The sequence below is a fragment of the Acipenser ruthenus genome, chromosome 27 (genome assembly GCF_902713425.1).
Source record: "Acipenser ruthenus chromosome 27, fAciRut3.2 maternal haplotype, whole genome shotgun sequence".
In the NCBI taxonomy this organism is placed as follows: domain Eukaryota; kingdom Metazoa; phylum Chordata; class Actinopteri; order Acipenseriformes; family Acipenseridae; genus Acipenser; species Acipenser ruthenus.
The window spans coordinates 26609058-26626709 of record NC_081215.1 but is presented as its reverse complement, the minus strand read 5'-3'; the positions used below and the strand labels follow the sequence as shown (position 1 = coordinate 26626709).

The window sequence follows — 17652 nt, the reverse complement described above, 5'->3', positions numbered from 1 at the left end:
CAACACACCGCAGAAGTGCATTCAAATATTAATTTCCTTTGCGTCACCTTAGGCAAATCGACTTCTTCTTTGAGACGGATAAAAGCGTTTATTATTATTATTATTATTATTATTATTATTATTATTATTATTATTATTATTATTAGTAGTAGTAGTAGTATATATATATATATATATTAGTATTATGAAGAAAAAGAAGAATCTAAAACATACATTATATATATATCATTTACAAAAGACATGAAAACTACTGTAAATAACTCGTACTATGGTAGTAATATCTGGTATCGTATAGCTTATATTCTTTATTATTATTAATAATAATAATAATAATAATAATAATAATAATAATAATAATAATAATAATAATAATAATAATAATAATAATAATAATTGACATGTTTTGAGTTATCGGTATTAATGAGTTATTCGATGCATCTTCTTTGTGGAAATTCAAACATGCATACGACTTGCAATTTCATTTCTTTATCGGCACATTGAGTCTGAAGTCTCAGCCAGACCCACGCGTATAAGCGTTATTCAAAACATAATGTATTCGAAATGCTTCTACTCTTTTTGGTGGGAACCTGTTTACGTCCCTTACATTTCAATTGTTACACGTGTATTCCTTTTTTTTTCAAAACACCCAACTCCATTTTCACATGCTTGTCAGCGAACTGATACATGAAAACATGTTTCTGAAGAGCCAAACTGATTTCAAACAACGTGACATCTTTACGAATAGCGCCCTAAGGCTCGCTCCATAACACTTGACCCACACGTTGCTGAAATAGATCCATCTGGCGGTTCTACTACCACCTTAACAAGGCAATGCCGAATTCCCATAGACAATTGATTGCTCCGTCATTCTGTTGAATGGGGTCTTTATCAGCGAAGAGTTGGGCCGGATTGCGGTAAACAACCACGTTCATTACCACGGGGAATTAAAAGGTTCTGTATTCAAAGTTCTGTCCAGGGGTTGAGCCGTGTGTCCATAGGTGTGGCAGCGTAGCCATATATATTCATAGGAAATACTTGTATGGTGATAAAATATGTGTTTGGTGATAAAACATTGTGTTTTTTATTTTTTATTAATCTATATACACGTTTACTCACTGGTCTGGGATTGAACGAGGCACATTTAAAAGGGTACATGTCCAATGTGCAATTAACTGTGTAAGGCATACAATGCATGGATATCAAAACATTATAGAAATACCCACTCCTTAGAACAATAAGACCTCGTTCCTGATACCTGAAACGCATACGCGTCTAGGCAATTATTTATACCGCTCAATACGGGCTATTTATTTAAAATGAACAATTGACAAAATCACCGATGAACACAAGCTCTCACAACACACACGAATGTGTCAACCTTTTTCACTGCATCCCAAAACGTCAGTCGTTTATACTAAGGAGGAAAAGGGGGTCTAATAAACGAAAGACATGGTTCAAAAATCAACCATTTGTATATTTTTGTCACCGTGCTGTTACGTCTTTTCTTGTTCGTGTTATGTCTGTTTTGATGTGGGTGCATTGTTAATGCTGGCATGACGTGGCTGTGTTGCATCTTTTCCATTAGCTTTGGGGGGGATTATAGCTCTGTGTGCTAAGCGTCCCTGTCCATAAATACCGAAACGCAGTGCGCGCAGACTACAAACCACAGCCAGCCGCTTCTCAACTGGTTACTATTAACACGATTGCTTTCACACACTCCCGAATCATTGAAACCACACCGCGGTATGTACTCCAACAGGATTGATGGCCCAAGGAGAGGAAGATCTTTCGACTCCATGAACACAGCCTTTGAAGAAAAGCAGCTCAGCAATGAGGTAAATAGCGCTTCCTGCTTTAATCCCATGTGTTCTTTATTATTCTGTGGTCACCATCGCGTTTATTATTAAAAAAAAAAAAAAAAAAAAAAAAAAAAAAACTAAATCTAACAAAATTACGCGTTCCTACAAAATGTGACAGCGCTTATAGCTGTGCAATTAATATTAACCAACACTGGAAACAATGCGTATGATGGGCTCATTATTATTATTATTATTATTATTATTATTATTATTATTATTATTATTATTATTATTATTATTATTATTATTATTATTATTATTTATTTCATTTAAGTAGTCGTATTGAAAACATATTGCAATTCTTAAAACGCTTTGCAATAGTTAATTTATCTGGGTCCATCTACATGATCAAAGGTGTGTTTTACTCAGTATGTACCGTTTTAACACCGTAGCTACGTTTAATTCCCCCCCCCCCCTCCCCCCCCCAATACATTAGACTAAAAAAAAAACAGTTCAATAACAATAACAGCGATAAAAAGCAGGTCTTTGAATTTGAAGAGACTCCCGGGTTTGCCAGGCGGTTGTTGTGAGTTTGATTAAGTTTGTTAGGTTTCTCAGTAAAGTAAATTTGTGCTCTCAATCCTGTGATAAAACTGCTTAGCCACGACAATAAGAAGGTCAGATACAGAGATCCGACTCTTCTGAAGTCGTGATTACCGGCCCAATATTAGAGATTCTATTGAGTTACAATACTACTACGACGACTACGACTACTACTACGACTACTACTACTAATAATAATAATAATGGGCAGTGTTGTGTGTTGCACTGCCGTTACGGATCCTGTCCCCTGTCTGTGAGATGAAAAGGAGAAGGAAAGTCCGTGTAATATGATAGTGATTAATGTAGACCGCTGCACTACACGCTGTGACACAAAGGGAGAGCTGACGGGCGCTGCAGTCAGTTAGTGCAACATGTTACCAAAAAATCATTGCATAGGCTACAGCATTACATGAAACCAGCTGATTGAACCCAAATCAGTAACTGTACTCGGATGATTAATTACAGTTCGGCCAGGGGATAAGGTGCTTAATCTCGTGTGTGTCAGATTTCGATAAGTAGCAGCTAATAATTCCTGTGCTTGGAATGAGATCGCATTCAGCATAACCTCGCCTTAATTAAACGAAATAATCCGTGGCATGCTGTGGGTAGCAAGGCGCTGGGATTTCTTTGTCATTTGCCACGAAGCAAGGAAACACAGGGACACGCAGGCAATTGTGCGCACCCCATTCCAACCCGTGTACATCCAATTGATATGCCACTGAGGGTTCTATAGCCACGTGCTTCCGTCTGACCTTTGAGCCATTATTATATATAATAAGTATAGAGGGTGTCTGTATAAATATGGAATTGTTAGTGAGCTCGGGTTTCCGTAGGCAGGAATAGAGCTGGCAGCTACATCGCTCAATGCCGATGTTCACAACGACTTCTAGCAAGCCAGAACGGTCTTCCAGTAATGCATTGTTTTGTCACGCAGTTATTTTAGTTTTTATAAGGTGATAAAAAACTGGTACGACGCAAAAGGGAGTTCTGGCCGTTGTGGCTTGATAAACAGCGCGCCGGGTTTCCGTTTCAGTCGTGCTCTGAGGTCGGAACCACGTACAATGGGATAAGCTAGTCTACAAAAACCACGGCTTTACTGAATAGGCAGAATGCTACCCGTTAAAGGCAAACTAATTGAAAGAAGACATCAATAGCGAGATCTGCCTCGGAGACACAAGTCTATGTGCTTAATATACATTGCCGGAGATTTCGTTTTTGGTTAGCGGACCGCTGAATGGATTCATTTTTTTTTTTTTTTTTTTTTAAATCCCTAAGACTTTTTGAATAGGATACTCACTTTATTATTATTATTATTATTATTATTATTATTATTATTATTATTATTATTATTATTATTATTATTATTACTACTACTACAACTACTACTACTAATAATAATTTACACTTAGAACTCATAATGTTATTTTAATAAAAGATGTATCCAATTATAATAAGATGAACGGGATACAACGTGGCAACGCATTTTAGCTCTTAGCTTCTCAACGAACACGCAGCCCAGAACAACTGTAACAATAATTTAAAAACTTAAGATAGGGTCTATGAAACCAGCTCTTAACAATGCTTATTTGTTGCGGCACGAACTGTGTCTATTTAATTCGTTTAATTTAAGAATGATTTGGATTGGTGACTTTACCCAGGATCCACCTGGAACTTCCAATAAGATTAAACCGTTCGAAATGGAGCGCGCAGGTCATTGTGTCGTCGTCACATTGTCTGCCTAAATTCCACCTTGTTTAGTATAATTTAATACCAATTAATGAAAATATCAATATAGCTATGCTATCCCTTGAATATAACCGCAATTCTAACCAAATAGCCTAAATCGAAATGAATTAATTAACATCAACATCATCATCATCATCATCATCATCATCATCATCATCATCATCATCATCATAATAATAATAATAATAATAATAATAATAATAATAATAATAATAATACCTCTCCATTAATAATTATTTAATCAATTAATGAATGTGTATTAATCAGACCTGGGCTATGGCAGATTTCAGTAAAATAATTGGTTTACCTGCACGTCTAATCCAACAGCGAACTCAAACCCTGGTATCGTTACTGTGTTCCTCTTACATGGGTTATCTGTACACTAGCTTCATTTGGGGAACATGTTGCTATACTTTCCTGGTCAATGGCACTGAAACACAGCTGTAACTCTTGTATATGATGGAAGCCAGGCGAAGCCATGCTTCCGCACCCCCAGCACCACTACTTCCTGCGCCCCTGTCCTGGTACCGTTTTCACAAACCCTATTGGTGAGTTGACATCAACTACTGTTGTAAAAGAAGACAAAACGTGGATTCAGGTACACAAATCAGGATCAGCATTTTTTTTTTTTACTAAAACTTAGAATGAAAGTACATGCCCTTTATCTTAGCATTCTGGCTTTTGTGTTGTTGGTTTTTATCAACCTAGTAAGTGTCGTTTTAAACAAATAACCCATTTGATTACTTTTCACTCGGGAGGTGGAAGTTTACGCTTCAAGGTTTATTAATGTTCATGTTCAAGGCTCTAGATCCTGCAGGAAATCCCTCGCACTCATTTCCGAGCGGTTGGTGCCAAGCCGTTGACAGCTACGTGGATAAACAGCATTGTCTAAAAAAGTTATTCAGCCCCTTCGGAGAAAAGCAGAAAGGCTAACACGAACGACATGCATTATTAACGCGCTGTATATCGCGATTAAACACAGAGCGTACCACGGTGCACGCAAACACAGCAATCTTAATTTACACAGCCAAGCCTACTTCTATTGGCAAGCTACTAATTAAAATGTCAGAATATTGCCGCAATAACTGTCTGTGTTTGTTTAAACAAAACAACTACCTAAAGTAGGCGCTTTTTAAAATTGAATTTACCAGTTTATTGCTCCTGTGCAAATGATTTAGACATAACAGCCTGCCCATTTGAACGTACCCATAATAAATAGAATAGAACGAAAATGTTATAAGTATCTTGTATTCACATTTTTCAGCTGCGTGTGGTTATATAGAATAGAACGTGCATTTCTAGGCTCTGTGGCAAATTCACAAAGTATGTATCACCATAAGTTGCCACCACTTTCTTTTTTAAATGAAAACACAATGTTGATGTTAAAGAACTAGTTTAAAAAAACTAGTTAAAACTTAAATGCTTTGTGAGATGGCCATCTGGATCTTAAAATCGCCCTGCACTTGAAGGAAAGAGAAGGTTTCACCTCATGTGGAATCAACAATGCAATGAGCACCACGTTTGAATGCAAGTCCATCATCCTCTTCAGTTGTAGGAGCAAACTTTGGTTTAATTCAGGCCAGGGCCGTCAATAGTTCAATTGAAACCCAGCAGGATCTGGTTGAAAAAGAGTCTTGTGCTGGAACAGAAGGTTGCTTGAACGAGAACATCTCAGTTCCTCGTTTCACCCACTGGAGCTGCTTTGTTCGCAAGGCACTCATTGTCTTGTTTTTGTTTGTGCCCCTTTGGTGCAGATCAACAAGTCCAACTTCTGCAAAATCGAGGAGAATAAAGAGAATAAGATCACCTCCTTGGAACGGGGGAGGGCTGTGGTGGTTTTCTCGCTGAAGAATGAGGTTGGCGGACTGGTGAAGGCTTTAAAGCTCTTTCAGGTAATCAATGTTTGAATGGTGTTTGATATTCCAAGGTCATCAGCGTTTACAAAATGTTAGGCTGAATGAATAGTGGTTATGATACTTTAACACCTTTATTAGGTGGATCAGAGCTCTCTAAAAGAGCTACATTCACTGTGGATGGAACAGCCGTATCACACAGGTCAACTGGTCACATAGGGCGTGCATGGATTGATGACACTTATAGAGGTTTATATTCCAACCTTCTCATCTCACCCCCTGTATCAGAGTTACATTTTTCAGTACACCAAATCACAGGATAAGTCCCCACTCTCTTTTATCATTAGTCACAGATATTTAGCCACTACAGACCTAACCTGGATGTAGAGCAGTGACCCTGAGGTTAACCTTGGTATCAATTGTCAATCAGCTGATTCTATTCTCATCCAAAAACAAAACTTAAGCAGCTTTTCTTCTGTGCTTTCCTTTTCTTTTCTTTTCTTTCTTTATTTCCTCGTCCATGCCTCACAGCTACGGAGCAGAGCCTTAGCAATGCCATTTATTTTGGTTTTATTTTATATTGTGATTATAACCTGTGAGCATAGGTCAACAAATGTAGTCTCTGGATTAGGTTTTAGGCCATCCCACTCAGTCCTGTTCTGAGAGGTTTGCTGCTTTTTGTCTTTCTTCAGGAGAAGCACGTAAACCTGGTGCACATCGAGTCCCGTAAGTCCAAAAGGCGGAGCTCAGAGTTTGAGATTTTCGTGGACTGCGACAGCAACCGGGAGCAGTTGAACGAGATCATCCAGCTCCTGTGCTCTCACGTCAACATCGTGTCCATGAACCTGCCGGACAACTCCTGCCTCCTTGACGATGGTGAGAGACCCCTTCTCTGCTGCTTCCCGTGACACAAAGTCATACCATGCATCCCCCAGCTTAGAGAGGCTGAACCTTCAACTCACACTGAAGAGAGTCACCATGGAGCTGAATGCCTTCAGTCTACATGTTTTTAGAGTAAATCTTTGAGAGAGGATGATGATGTTCATTTATTTGTTTATATAGATATGGAGAGTGTGCCGTGGTTTCCCAAGAGGATCTCTGATTTAGATAAATCTGCGAATCGAGTGCTGATGTACGGATCTGATCTGGATGCAGATCACCCTGTAAGTATATCTTCTTCCTCTGGCTCTGTGAAGTTCTGTATCTCCTAGAGAGGAACTCAGTTGTGGCTCTTTCAATATGTTACAGTCCAGTCCCTTTCATTACTGAATTGGGCAGCCCTGAGCCTTTCCCAATTCAATTGGTTAATGATTCAATGAAGGGTTGAATTAAGTAATTAAGGGCCTTTACTAATGTTGTAAATGTGAATGACAGCTGTTCTAATAATTGGTTTTGATATTTAGGGTTTTAAAGATAATGTCTACCGGAAAAGGAGAAAGTATTTTGCAGACCTGGCAATGAACTACAAATGGTAAGTTTTTTTTAAAAACATATATATATATATATATATATATATATATATATATATATATATATATATATATATATATATATATATATATATATATGCATTTGTATATGCATGAGTATTTTGATATATACACACCGAGCAATGTTTCAAACTCAGAAACGACTAGAATCTTAAAAGCAGCTATAATGCAATGCAGACATTCAGAAACACTGAATCAGTGAATATTGTGCGGCCCATGTTGAATAGAAAGATTGGTCGCAGAGGTTAAACCTCCTCTCTCTACCTGCTTGCCCAGTGGTGATCCCATTCCTCGGATTGAGTTCACAGAGGAGGAGGTGCAGACGTGGAGCACAGTGTTTCGGGAGCTCAACAAGCTGTACCCCAACCACGCCTGCCGAGAGTACCTGAAGAACCTGCCGCTGCTCACCAAGCACTGCGACTTCCGTGAGGACAACATCCCACAGCTCGAGGACGTCTCGCGCTTCCTCAAGGGTAAGGAGCTGTTGAGAGGACATCTCACGATTCCTCAAGTGTCCCGAGTCATGTTTCCCTCTCTGTCTGACAGTATGACGTCTGTTTATCTATTTCTTTGTCTTTTGACTGTCGAGAACACAACACCACCCCGATTCCCTACGCAGACAGAGTGGGAGTGGAGCTTCCTGTTTGTTCCCTGTCCTTGTTAATTGGATTGGAATGTTAATTGATCTCTCTAAACACATCTCTTAATTTGAGTATTGGCCAGCGACATTGTTTACATTTTACAGCACGGTTTAAATTAGCTCAACAACTTTTATTCCCTATTCTAGACTACAGCGATATGATCTATAAGAATGCTAGTAAGGAGTCACTGAAGAACTCCCCTAGAACATCATTGTACCTTGTATTCTAGACTAAATTTGTTATCACCTGCTAATAGAAAGAACTATCATTTGAACCAGATTCTTTTTAAAGGGGCATGTAACACATTACGTCTTTACTTAAACAGTCTGTTTCAGGAGTTCACATGTGAGTATAGCTTGCGCAATGTCTATGGCACAAAATATTTTGTAACACCTGTTGTAAAAAGTGTTGTGGGTAGAAAATATTTAGCTTTTCTGCTGTCTCTGACTGGGACCGTTTATCTGCTGCACTTAGATCAGAGACCTCACACTGTGATTAAAAAAAAAACTGATGCTTCAGTACTTGATAAAGCCTTGTGTATGTACTGCATACATTTAATGTATACTATGTGTCATGTGAGTTTATAGATTTTCTTTTTTTTTCTTGAAAACTGTAACCTGGTGCTGTTCTCATCAGGGTGCTGTTGTAAACGAGCTAAGTGTAGCTCATATGGCTTTCCTGAATAAACCATTTTTAAATAAAAGAAGGTCCTTGGTTTCTCCTGTTTAATATTTAACTATAGTAATGTAGTAATTAATGAACACAACACCATTAATATGAGCTCAGTCGCAGTGTGTAAGGGTAATTGCTTTGTGTGTTGCAGAGCGCACTGGTTTTACTATCCGGCCCGTGGCGGGGTACTTGTCTCCTCGAGATTTCCTGGCAGGGTTGGCGTTCCGAGTTTTCCACTGCACTCAGTACGTGCGACACAGCTCCGACCCCCTCTACACACCCGAGCCGTGAGTGCTTCATTCTGCATTGCTACACAGCTTCAAGAGGGTTGCATACCTTCATTTTTCGGATTGCAAGAGTGGGAGAGGCGATTATAATCCAGCACGTTGTTGATCTCAGACTTGTATTGTATGTCCATTCCTCGCTACTGCAGACATACCAAAGCAATAGCAATGCATCATAAAACAAGTACAGGCAGAGAAGCGGAGGCTACTGCCCTCTGGTATGACATGCGTTACCTAGCCATGTTGTTGAGGCTGAATCATAGGGATCTTTTAAGACCTTACTTGACTAAGTTTTGAGATCAGCCAGCTACTAAGTACAGGACGAGCACTGATGGCTCCTCTCGGTTTCTTATGTCCTTGTGACACTGTGATATAACCGGCAGTGGTATTCAGAATGGTCAGTGTTTAGATAAGTCCCTGTTTAGGCGCCTGTGCTGAAGTGATGTCTTGCTGTTTCAGAGACACCTGTCACGAGCTGCTGGGTCACGTTCCCTTGCTGGCTGAGCCGAGCTTTGCCCAGTTCTCCCAGGAGATCGGACTGGCTTCTCTGGGGGCCTCGGACGAGGCTGTGCAGAAACTGGCAACGGTGAGTTAGAGGCCCACGGGATTGACTTTCAAAACACTGCAAACACACTGCTTCCCTTATTATTATTATTATTATTATTATTATTATTATTATTATTATTATTATTATTATTATTATTATTATTATTCTGTAATAAGAAAAATAATATATAGCAAATTATATGAGAACTAATTTATTACCTGGCTCCCAAAGTTTTTTTTGAGCCAGGTAAAAAATTACTTCTATTAAAAAGTCACATGTGTTCTTTTCAGACTAAGTGATGCTACCTCTATATTTCTGACTCTTCAATGCTGTGTGTGTTTGTTGTGACTCTTCAATGCCGTGTGTGTTTGTTGTTTTCAGTGATGCTGTCTCTATATATCTGACCCTGTGTTTTTTGTCTTCAGTGCTACTTCTTCACAGTGGAGTTCGGCCTGTGCAAGCAGGAGGGGCAGCTCAGAGCCTATGGAGCCGGGCTGCTGTCCTCAATCAGTGAACTCAAAGTGAGTACAGCAGGGTTGCAAACACCTTCCTCAGTTTATAACAATGTTATTACTTAGTAACCCCCTAGTAATTCCAATTTGCAACTATATTACAAAAAGGTTCTTTTGAAGGACTCCTCGCAGAGCTTGTTTTTTTAAATACTTGTTTTTGGAGAGAACGCTGTGCAATTTGTCTGGAGCAAAGAACAGATTTAAAAGGCAGGCTCAGTGGAACATATTGATGAAGTATTAGCGGGTCTTATAAATACAGCTCAGTGTGCTGTGAATGACTGAACTAAAATAACTTTATCCTCTCCTTTGGAATCACATACCGAACTCGGAGAGGGATATCCGGACTGCCGCAAAAATAATACTGTTAAGGGAACAAATATCACAGTAATTAGACATGTAGTTCCCATGCGCATACCTTCGATTTCAGTACTTTTACTTTGCTAGCCAAGGCATTCCTGCCCTTTCACATGCTTCACTAGGGAGTCCAATGAGCCCACACACTGAGGTGTCATTAATATTCCTTTGCCCTTGTTTCTGTGCAGCACGCTCTCTCCGGGAAGTCCAAAGTGAAGCTGTTTGACCCCAAGGTCACCTGCAAACAGGAATGCATCATCACCACCTTCCAGGATGTCTACTTTGTGTCAGAAAGCTTTGAGGAAGCCAAGGAGAAAATGAGGTGAGGGCGGCTTTGCATCTATGCTGAAGGGGAGTTCTGAGTATAATGAACAGGTCTACAGCAATTCTCTACTCCCCATCCCCATCATACAGAATAGACATCTAAGGGAGCTCCTTCTACATAAGCTCCTACCCACATACATGCTACAAATGACATGATTGTATTTATTTATAACAAGTATAGTAAATTAACTGATTAGTTTTGTATACAGAAATCTATTTATCCACCTCTCAGTCCATTCATTCATCTGTTAATCATACGTGGTCTTTGTGTGGATCTGTCAGTGTAAATCAATCAGTCAATCAAAACCTTTATTTATTCAGATGAGTCAATTGAGAACAAATTCTCATTTACAACAATGACAGCAAGAGGCTCACACCACCACAGCAAACATGTAACTCAGCCATGCCCAATGTGTGAATGTGTTTTGTTCTGTGCATGCAGAGAGTTTGCAAAGACCATCAAGAGACCATTCAGTGTGCGCTACAACCCCTACACACAGAGCGTGGACATCCTGAAGGACACCAAGAGCATCACCACTGTGGTCAAGGACCTGCGGCACGACCTGGACATCATCAGTGATGCCCTTAGCAGGATGAACAAGCAGCTGGGGGTCTGACCCGCTCTCGCCTCCCTCCCCCCCTCCCTCCTTCTCTGTAACATCCCTGCCCCTTTTCCTGTTTCCCTTCACTCCCCTTCAGCCTCCCCTTCTCCATAGCCATTTTAGATGCTTACTGTGGCATGGTAAAACATAAAAAATTTCAAAGGCTTAGTAAAAGCACATTGAGAGCTTGGTGACAAGCATGGTGATAGGCAGTTCTTTAAGGTAAAGCAATGGTGAAAAATAACATTGCCATTCTAAAGTGCAGGCAAACTGCGAAAGGACCAAATGCGTGGTATACAGTGAGCTCTCCCCAGCTCTCTCCATGACTCCCCCTCTGGCACTGTAATCAGAATCTCTTCTTTTCTCTTCCCTCAATCTTCAGAACGTACACAGCTGGTACTGATGGGCACCTTAAAAAGGGGATGCGGTTCAGCCCCAATATTTATTTTTTGCGTATCCGTAAAGATTATATAGGCCAGTATATTAGCTCATATATATAATATATAATATGATTTATAAACTGTATATATACATACGTGTGTGAGTGTGTGTGAGTGTAGATATTCAACCCTCTAAAAGCTTCTTACCTTTGGGCCGCACCGACTGTAGCAGCGTGTTAGAGTTGCAAGCTCCCAGCTGGCTTCTCTGATTCTTTTCAGCACTAAGTGAAATAGCTGAGTCCGGCCCTTTCAGTGCATTACAATTAGAGTGATTTTAGAAAGGGAGCCTCCAAATAAATGATGTGGACAAACAGTGACTGACGATCACTCTCACTTTGATAATACCACCTGTCAATATTTAATAAGCAAAGCTTTTATACATCATTAGGTGAAGGATACGCTTAGCCAGTAATGATCATCTATGGTCAATGATTATTGACGATAGTTTCCCCAAGAATGCAGTGATTTAGCAAGGATAACTAACAGCTTGCATATTGCACCTTTTGAATTGGGAAGACCCAATATCTACTGTTTGCAGGTTCAGTAATGTAGGTGTGCATGACTGTCAATCACTGCCACCCCTTGGAACCCTGTGTGTAAGTGAGCTGTCTAATGTTTAGTCTCAGATAATAAATCATTATTTAAGCCATTGAAAGATTATATATATATATATATATATATATATATATATATATATATATTTATTTTCCATGTGTGTGCGTGAGTGCGTTCATGTGTGTATGTCAATGTTGCACCTTCACATGGGTACAGTCCTGTACTTGTACAGAACTTCATCCACTTTATTAAAGATGAGCTACAAGATAAATATAGCATGTTTGTGGAAACATTTTTCCACAGCACACATAGGTGAAGGTGAGCCATTGCAATGTGTGTGCTGAGTTACATGCATCAGCGTCAGCTGTAGTGTATAGAATACTCCTTTCCTATACCAAAAAACTAATATTTGACAATATATTGTGTAAGAGTTTGAAGCTCCCACATTTCTTTTAGAAAACAGATTGGAACTTCACTTTGGGGACAAAAGTCACAGAAATGACATCTTAAAGGTGAAGTGATTTTAGCTACAACAAATGATTCCTTGCACACCCACAGTCCAGGGTCCAGGCAGCATGCCTGTCTTGTGACAGAAAATCGAACAGTTGTCAGATACGATAGCGCTGTGCTCATTGCAGGCTTCTCAGTAACTCGCTTTAGGCTGTTAACTGTGACCACAGCTCCTTCTAGAAGTGTATCATATCCCATATGGAAAGTAAAATAAACAATATATTATTTTATACATGAAGCATGTGGAGCTTTACAATACATATGGTGAACCTCTATTTTAAATATATGAAAAAAACTGTATTTAAATATATTTTTGGTATATTTTTAAACAATATATTGAAAGTGCATTTTCTTTCCACGTGGGTAAAGACAGGGGGCCTCTACTATATACAAGTGACATGACAGTCGTGGTTCGTTTCAGTTTATCCTGAGTAATTTATTGGATTTTTCTATGTAAATAAGAGCTTCAGCAAGTATAGGTTGACAATGTTCTGCTTTTTTTCTGCTCTTTCATGATGACTACTGAATACAAATAAAGAAAACGCTGGAAACTGTTTTTCATTGGTCACAGTTTGTTTTTGTTGGTATGGTCAACATGCTGAAAAAGGATGATATGAATGTATAACACATATAACAGATCCAGCAGAGGGTATGGAAAGCAGACCAGGTCCTGATGGGCTGCACTTCATAATACATGGGAAAAAACAAAAGGATCAATTAAATAACCTTTTTATTAAAAGTGGCTGCTCTGTGCTTAGTCATGTACCATGTACACACCTCTGTCATGATACAGTGTGCATAGTACACAGCCTCACGCTCAGACTGCACATTGCAAGGTGCTGCTAAGCCAGTTTGTCTGAGGACATGTTTAGGGAGCTTTGTCTCACAATTAAATCTTATAAGAAAGGGATTTATAAATGGCCTTGAGCTTAACCTTAAGCTTTAGTCTTGTTTACTTTGACATGGAAAAGGGCAAGCGTCGGCAACATGGTTATGGAGATACACACATACATACTGTACACACAGACATGCACATATACATACACTCAGACATGCATGTACACATACACACATACATACTGTACACACAGACATGCACATATACATACACTCAGACATGCATGTACACATACACACATACATACTGTACACACAGACATGCACATATACATACACTCAGACATGCATGTACACATACACACATACATACTGTACACACAGACATGCACGTACACATACACACATACATACTGTACACACAGACATGCACGTACACATACACACATACATACTGTACACACAGACATGCACATATACATACACTCAGACATGCATGTACACATACACACATACATACTGTACACACAGACATGCACGTACACATACACACATACATACTGTACACACAGACATGCACATATACATACACTCAGACATGCATGTACACATACACACATACATACTGTACACACAGACATGCACATATACATACACTCAGACATGCATGTACACATACACACATACATACTGTACACACAGACATGCACGTACACATACACACATACATACTGTACACACAGACATGCACGTACACATACACACATACATACTGTACACACAGACATGCACGTACACATACACACATACATACTGTACACACAGACATGCACATATACATACACTCAGACATGCATGTACACATACACACATACATACTGTACACACAGACATGCACGTACACATACACACATACATACTGTACACACAGACATGCACATATACATACACTCAGACATGCATGTACACATACACACATACATACTGTACACACAGACATGCACGTACACATACACACATACATACTGTACACACAGACATGCACGTACACATACACACATACATACTGTACACACAGACATGCACGTACACATACACACATACATACTGTACACACAGACATGCACGTACACATACACACATACATACTGTACACACAGACATGCACGTACACATACACACATACATACTGTACACACAGACATGCACGTACACATACACACATACATACTGTACACACAGACATGCACGTACACATACACACATACATACTGTACACACAGACATGCACGTACACATACACACATACATACTGTACACATACACACACACATACTGTACACACAGACATGCACATATACATACACTCAGACATGCATGTACACATACACACAGACATGCATGTACGCATACACACAGACATGCATGTACACATACACACACACATACTGTACACACATACATGCACGTATACATACACACAGACATGCATGTACACATACATACACACAGACATGCATGTACGCATACACACAGACATGCATGTATGCATACACACAGACATGCATGTACGCATACACACAGACATGCACATACACATACACATACTAGAGTTGCTAACTGTCCGGTTTTAAGGCAATTTGTACATTGTCTGGTCAGAACCATTGACCGGACAGCAAAAGTCTGGTTCTTGCGAATCTTGCTTCCACACTGTTCATTGCCGTTTGGGTATTTCCATTCTCGCTCTTTCTATAGGTCCGTTAAGTTTGAGAACTACTCTGAAATGTATTCTGCGTTATTTTACCATTCACTGGTTAGCAGTATACGATTACTGAGCATCTATATTTAAAATAAATCACGAACAGCAACCCCCCCCCCCCCACTGGTTTTGTCTGGTTTTGGAAAAATGGAAAGTTGGCAGCCCTAACACGCACGCACACACACACACGCATGCACGTACGCACTCACACAGTTTATTAAGGTTCCCAACCCCGTTGTCATCCAGGTACCGTCATGCTTTGATAACTACTGTCCTCTGCAGGTCTATGCACCAGTTTTTTTCATTTCATGAGTGGCTAGGTCATCAAAACAACACATTACTCCCTCCAGTGAATGATCATGGACCCCTTGCTCTGGATAAGCTCAAGCCAGAATCCCAGCGAATGATCACTGACCCCTTGCTTTGGATAAGTTCAAGCCAGAGTCCCAGCGAATGATCACTGACCCCTTGCTTTGGATAAACTCAAGCCAGAGTCCCAGCGAATGATCACTGACCCCTTGCTCTGGATAAGTTCAAGCCAGAGTCCCAGCGAATGATCACTGACCCCTTGCTTTGGATAAGTTCAAGCCAGAGTCCCAGCGAATGATCACTGACCCCTTGCTTTGGATAAACTCAAGCCAGAGTCCCAGCGAATGATCACAGACTCCTTGCTTTGGATCTTTATTTGTCAGTGCCCAAGAATATAAGAGTATACAAACATAGCTTACATACGAGGTGTAGAGTTCAGGGCAGTTTCACAGTATTCCATATACGGTTCAATTCTGTACACTTGCAGTCTTATGTATCACTAAACTATAATTTATAAAACAGTGATGGAAGATGGCTTTTCTGGTTACAAGCATTACCAATGTGTTAAACTTTTAAGGGCTTGTTTCACAGACCCCGATTAGCACTTATCTTGGACTGCAGGGAGTTTGCGAAACCAGTCACAGAGGTTTAAATGTGTTTAAATGTTTAGGAACTTAAACAGAAAATAACAACCCTAGTGTACACGTTGATTAGGAAAACCAGCACCAGTAAACACCAGAGCTCCAAGCTCTGGGAACAGCCTGGGACTGAGGCAGGGCTGGGAATTAATAACACAGTTCATGCTCAGGATCCTTTCGCCGAGACCCAACCAGATTAAAGGATTAACCTAAATGCCTTTGCGTGCTGGGGCTGGGGATGGATCCCATTCCAGAGTGTTCGAGTACAGTAAATAAGCAGGCCAGCTTCCATAGCGTTCTGTCTCATTTTAGAGCTGTGACATCTCGGCACTGTTGTCAGGCAGACCATTATATCATGCATTACAGAAGCCTTTGTGGTGTCTGGCCAGCATTGTGAAGCAGCTGGCAAAAAGAAAGCCCCATTTTGAATTGCTGCTGTAGATATGAGATGCTGGTTTTCAATCGTGGACATCTGGTACTGCCAAGCTGCACATGTCCGTGCGGCTCACCTCAGTGCCCTGACTGAGTTAGAACCTTTATTTCCTCCCCTTGGCCAATGAACTTTCTCCTAAAACAAGCCTGCATTGTGATTGGTGTGTACTGGGGTACCAATGGGAATCCTCACAGTTCTGAAACCAGGTGATCAGTACCTGTTTGTTTTCCCTCCCCAGAGATGGCCGGGTCATAGCGTGTGGCTCCAATGCATTCGGGCAGCTTGGAGTTCCTCTTCACCCAGCTGGCAGCTTGGTCCCCCTGCCCATCAAGGTGCGAGACAGCTAGATTTAACCCTGTAATGACCATTTCTGTATTGCCTGTGATTAATATTAGAATTTTTTAAATCCAGCCTCACAAGCCAGAATTGCCGGACAGGAAAAAGGATAATGTGTTCTGTACAAGAAACAGTATCGAGTTACATAAATGAGATAGCTGTTCTCATTTCAGAAATGCTTGGGCATCACAGGGCTAAGGGGCCATGGTGGGTAGGTGTGAAAGGACGGTTTTAAAATCAGCTTTACTTATTGCATGCTTTTGTTTCCCCCAGTCCTTGAGTGAGAAGGTAGTGGAGGTAGCTGCTGGCAGTTTCAGGTGGGTTTTGTCTCTCTGCCCTTCTGGCGCCCTCTGGTGGTTTTCTCACGGGTCAGTGGGTTTAGAGACGCACAGCTCCATTATCAAATGC

At 40.2% G+C, this 17652-nt stretch overlaps 1 protein-coding gene across 1 annotated transcript; it reads left to right on the top strand.

Annotated features, from left to right (window-relative positions):
• Positions 1-1636: 1636 nt before the first annotated feature.
• LOC117432389 (tryptophan 5-hydroxylase 1-like) lies at positions 1637-13488 on the top strand. Its single transcript, XM_034054261.3, has 11 exons — positions 1637-1835; positions 5903-6040; positions 6694-6877; positions 7064-7164; positions 7405-7472; positions 7768-7964; positions 8956-9091; positions 9548-9674; positions 10061-10156; positions 10690-10823; positions 11268-13488. The coding sequence occupies exons 1-11, from the start codon at positions 1746-1748 to the stop codon at positions 11440-11442; spliced, it is 1446 nt and encodes a 481-aa protein (XP_033910152.1). The 5' UTR covers positions 1637-1745; the 3' UTR covers positions 11443-13488.
• The last annotated feature ends 4164 nt before the right edge of the window (positions 13489-17652 follow it).

Excerpts from the sequence above, each read along its gene's own strand:
- LOC117432389 (XM_034054261.3), top strand. The coding sequence starts at position 1,746 with ATGTACTCCAACAGGATTGATGGCCCAAGGAGAGGAAGATCTTTCGAC. Across the intron at positions 9,675-10,060 it reads CTGTGCAGAAACTGGCAACG|TGCTACTTCTTCACAGTGGA; the intron begins GTGAGTTAGAGG and ends TTTTGTCTTCAG. Across the intron at positions 10,824-11,267 it reads GAAGCCAAGGAGAAAATGAG|AGAGTTTGCAAAGACCATCA; the intron begins GTGAGGGCGGCT and ends CTGTGCATGCAG.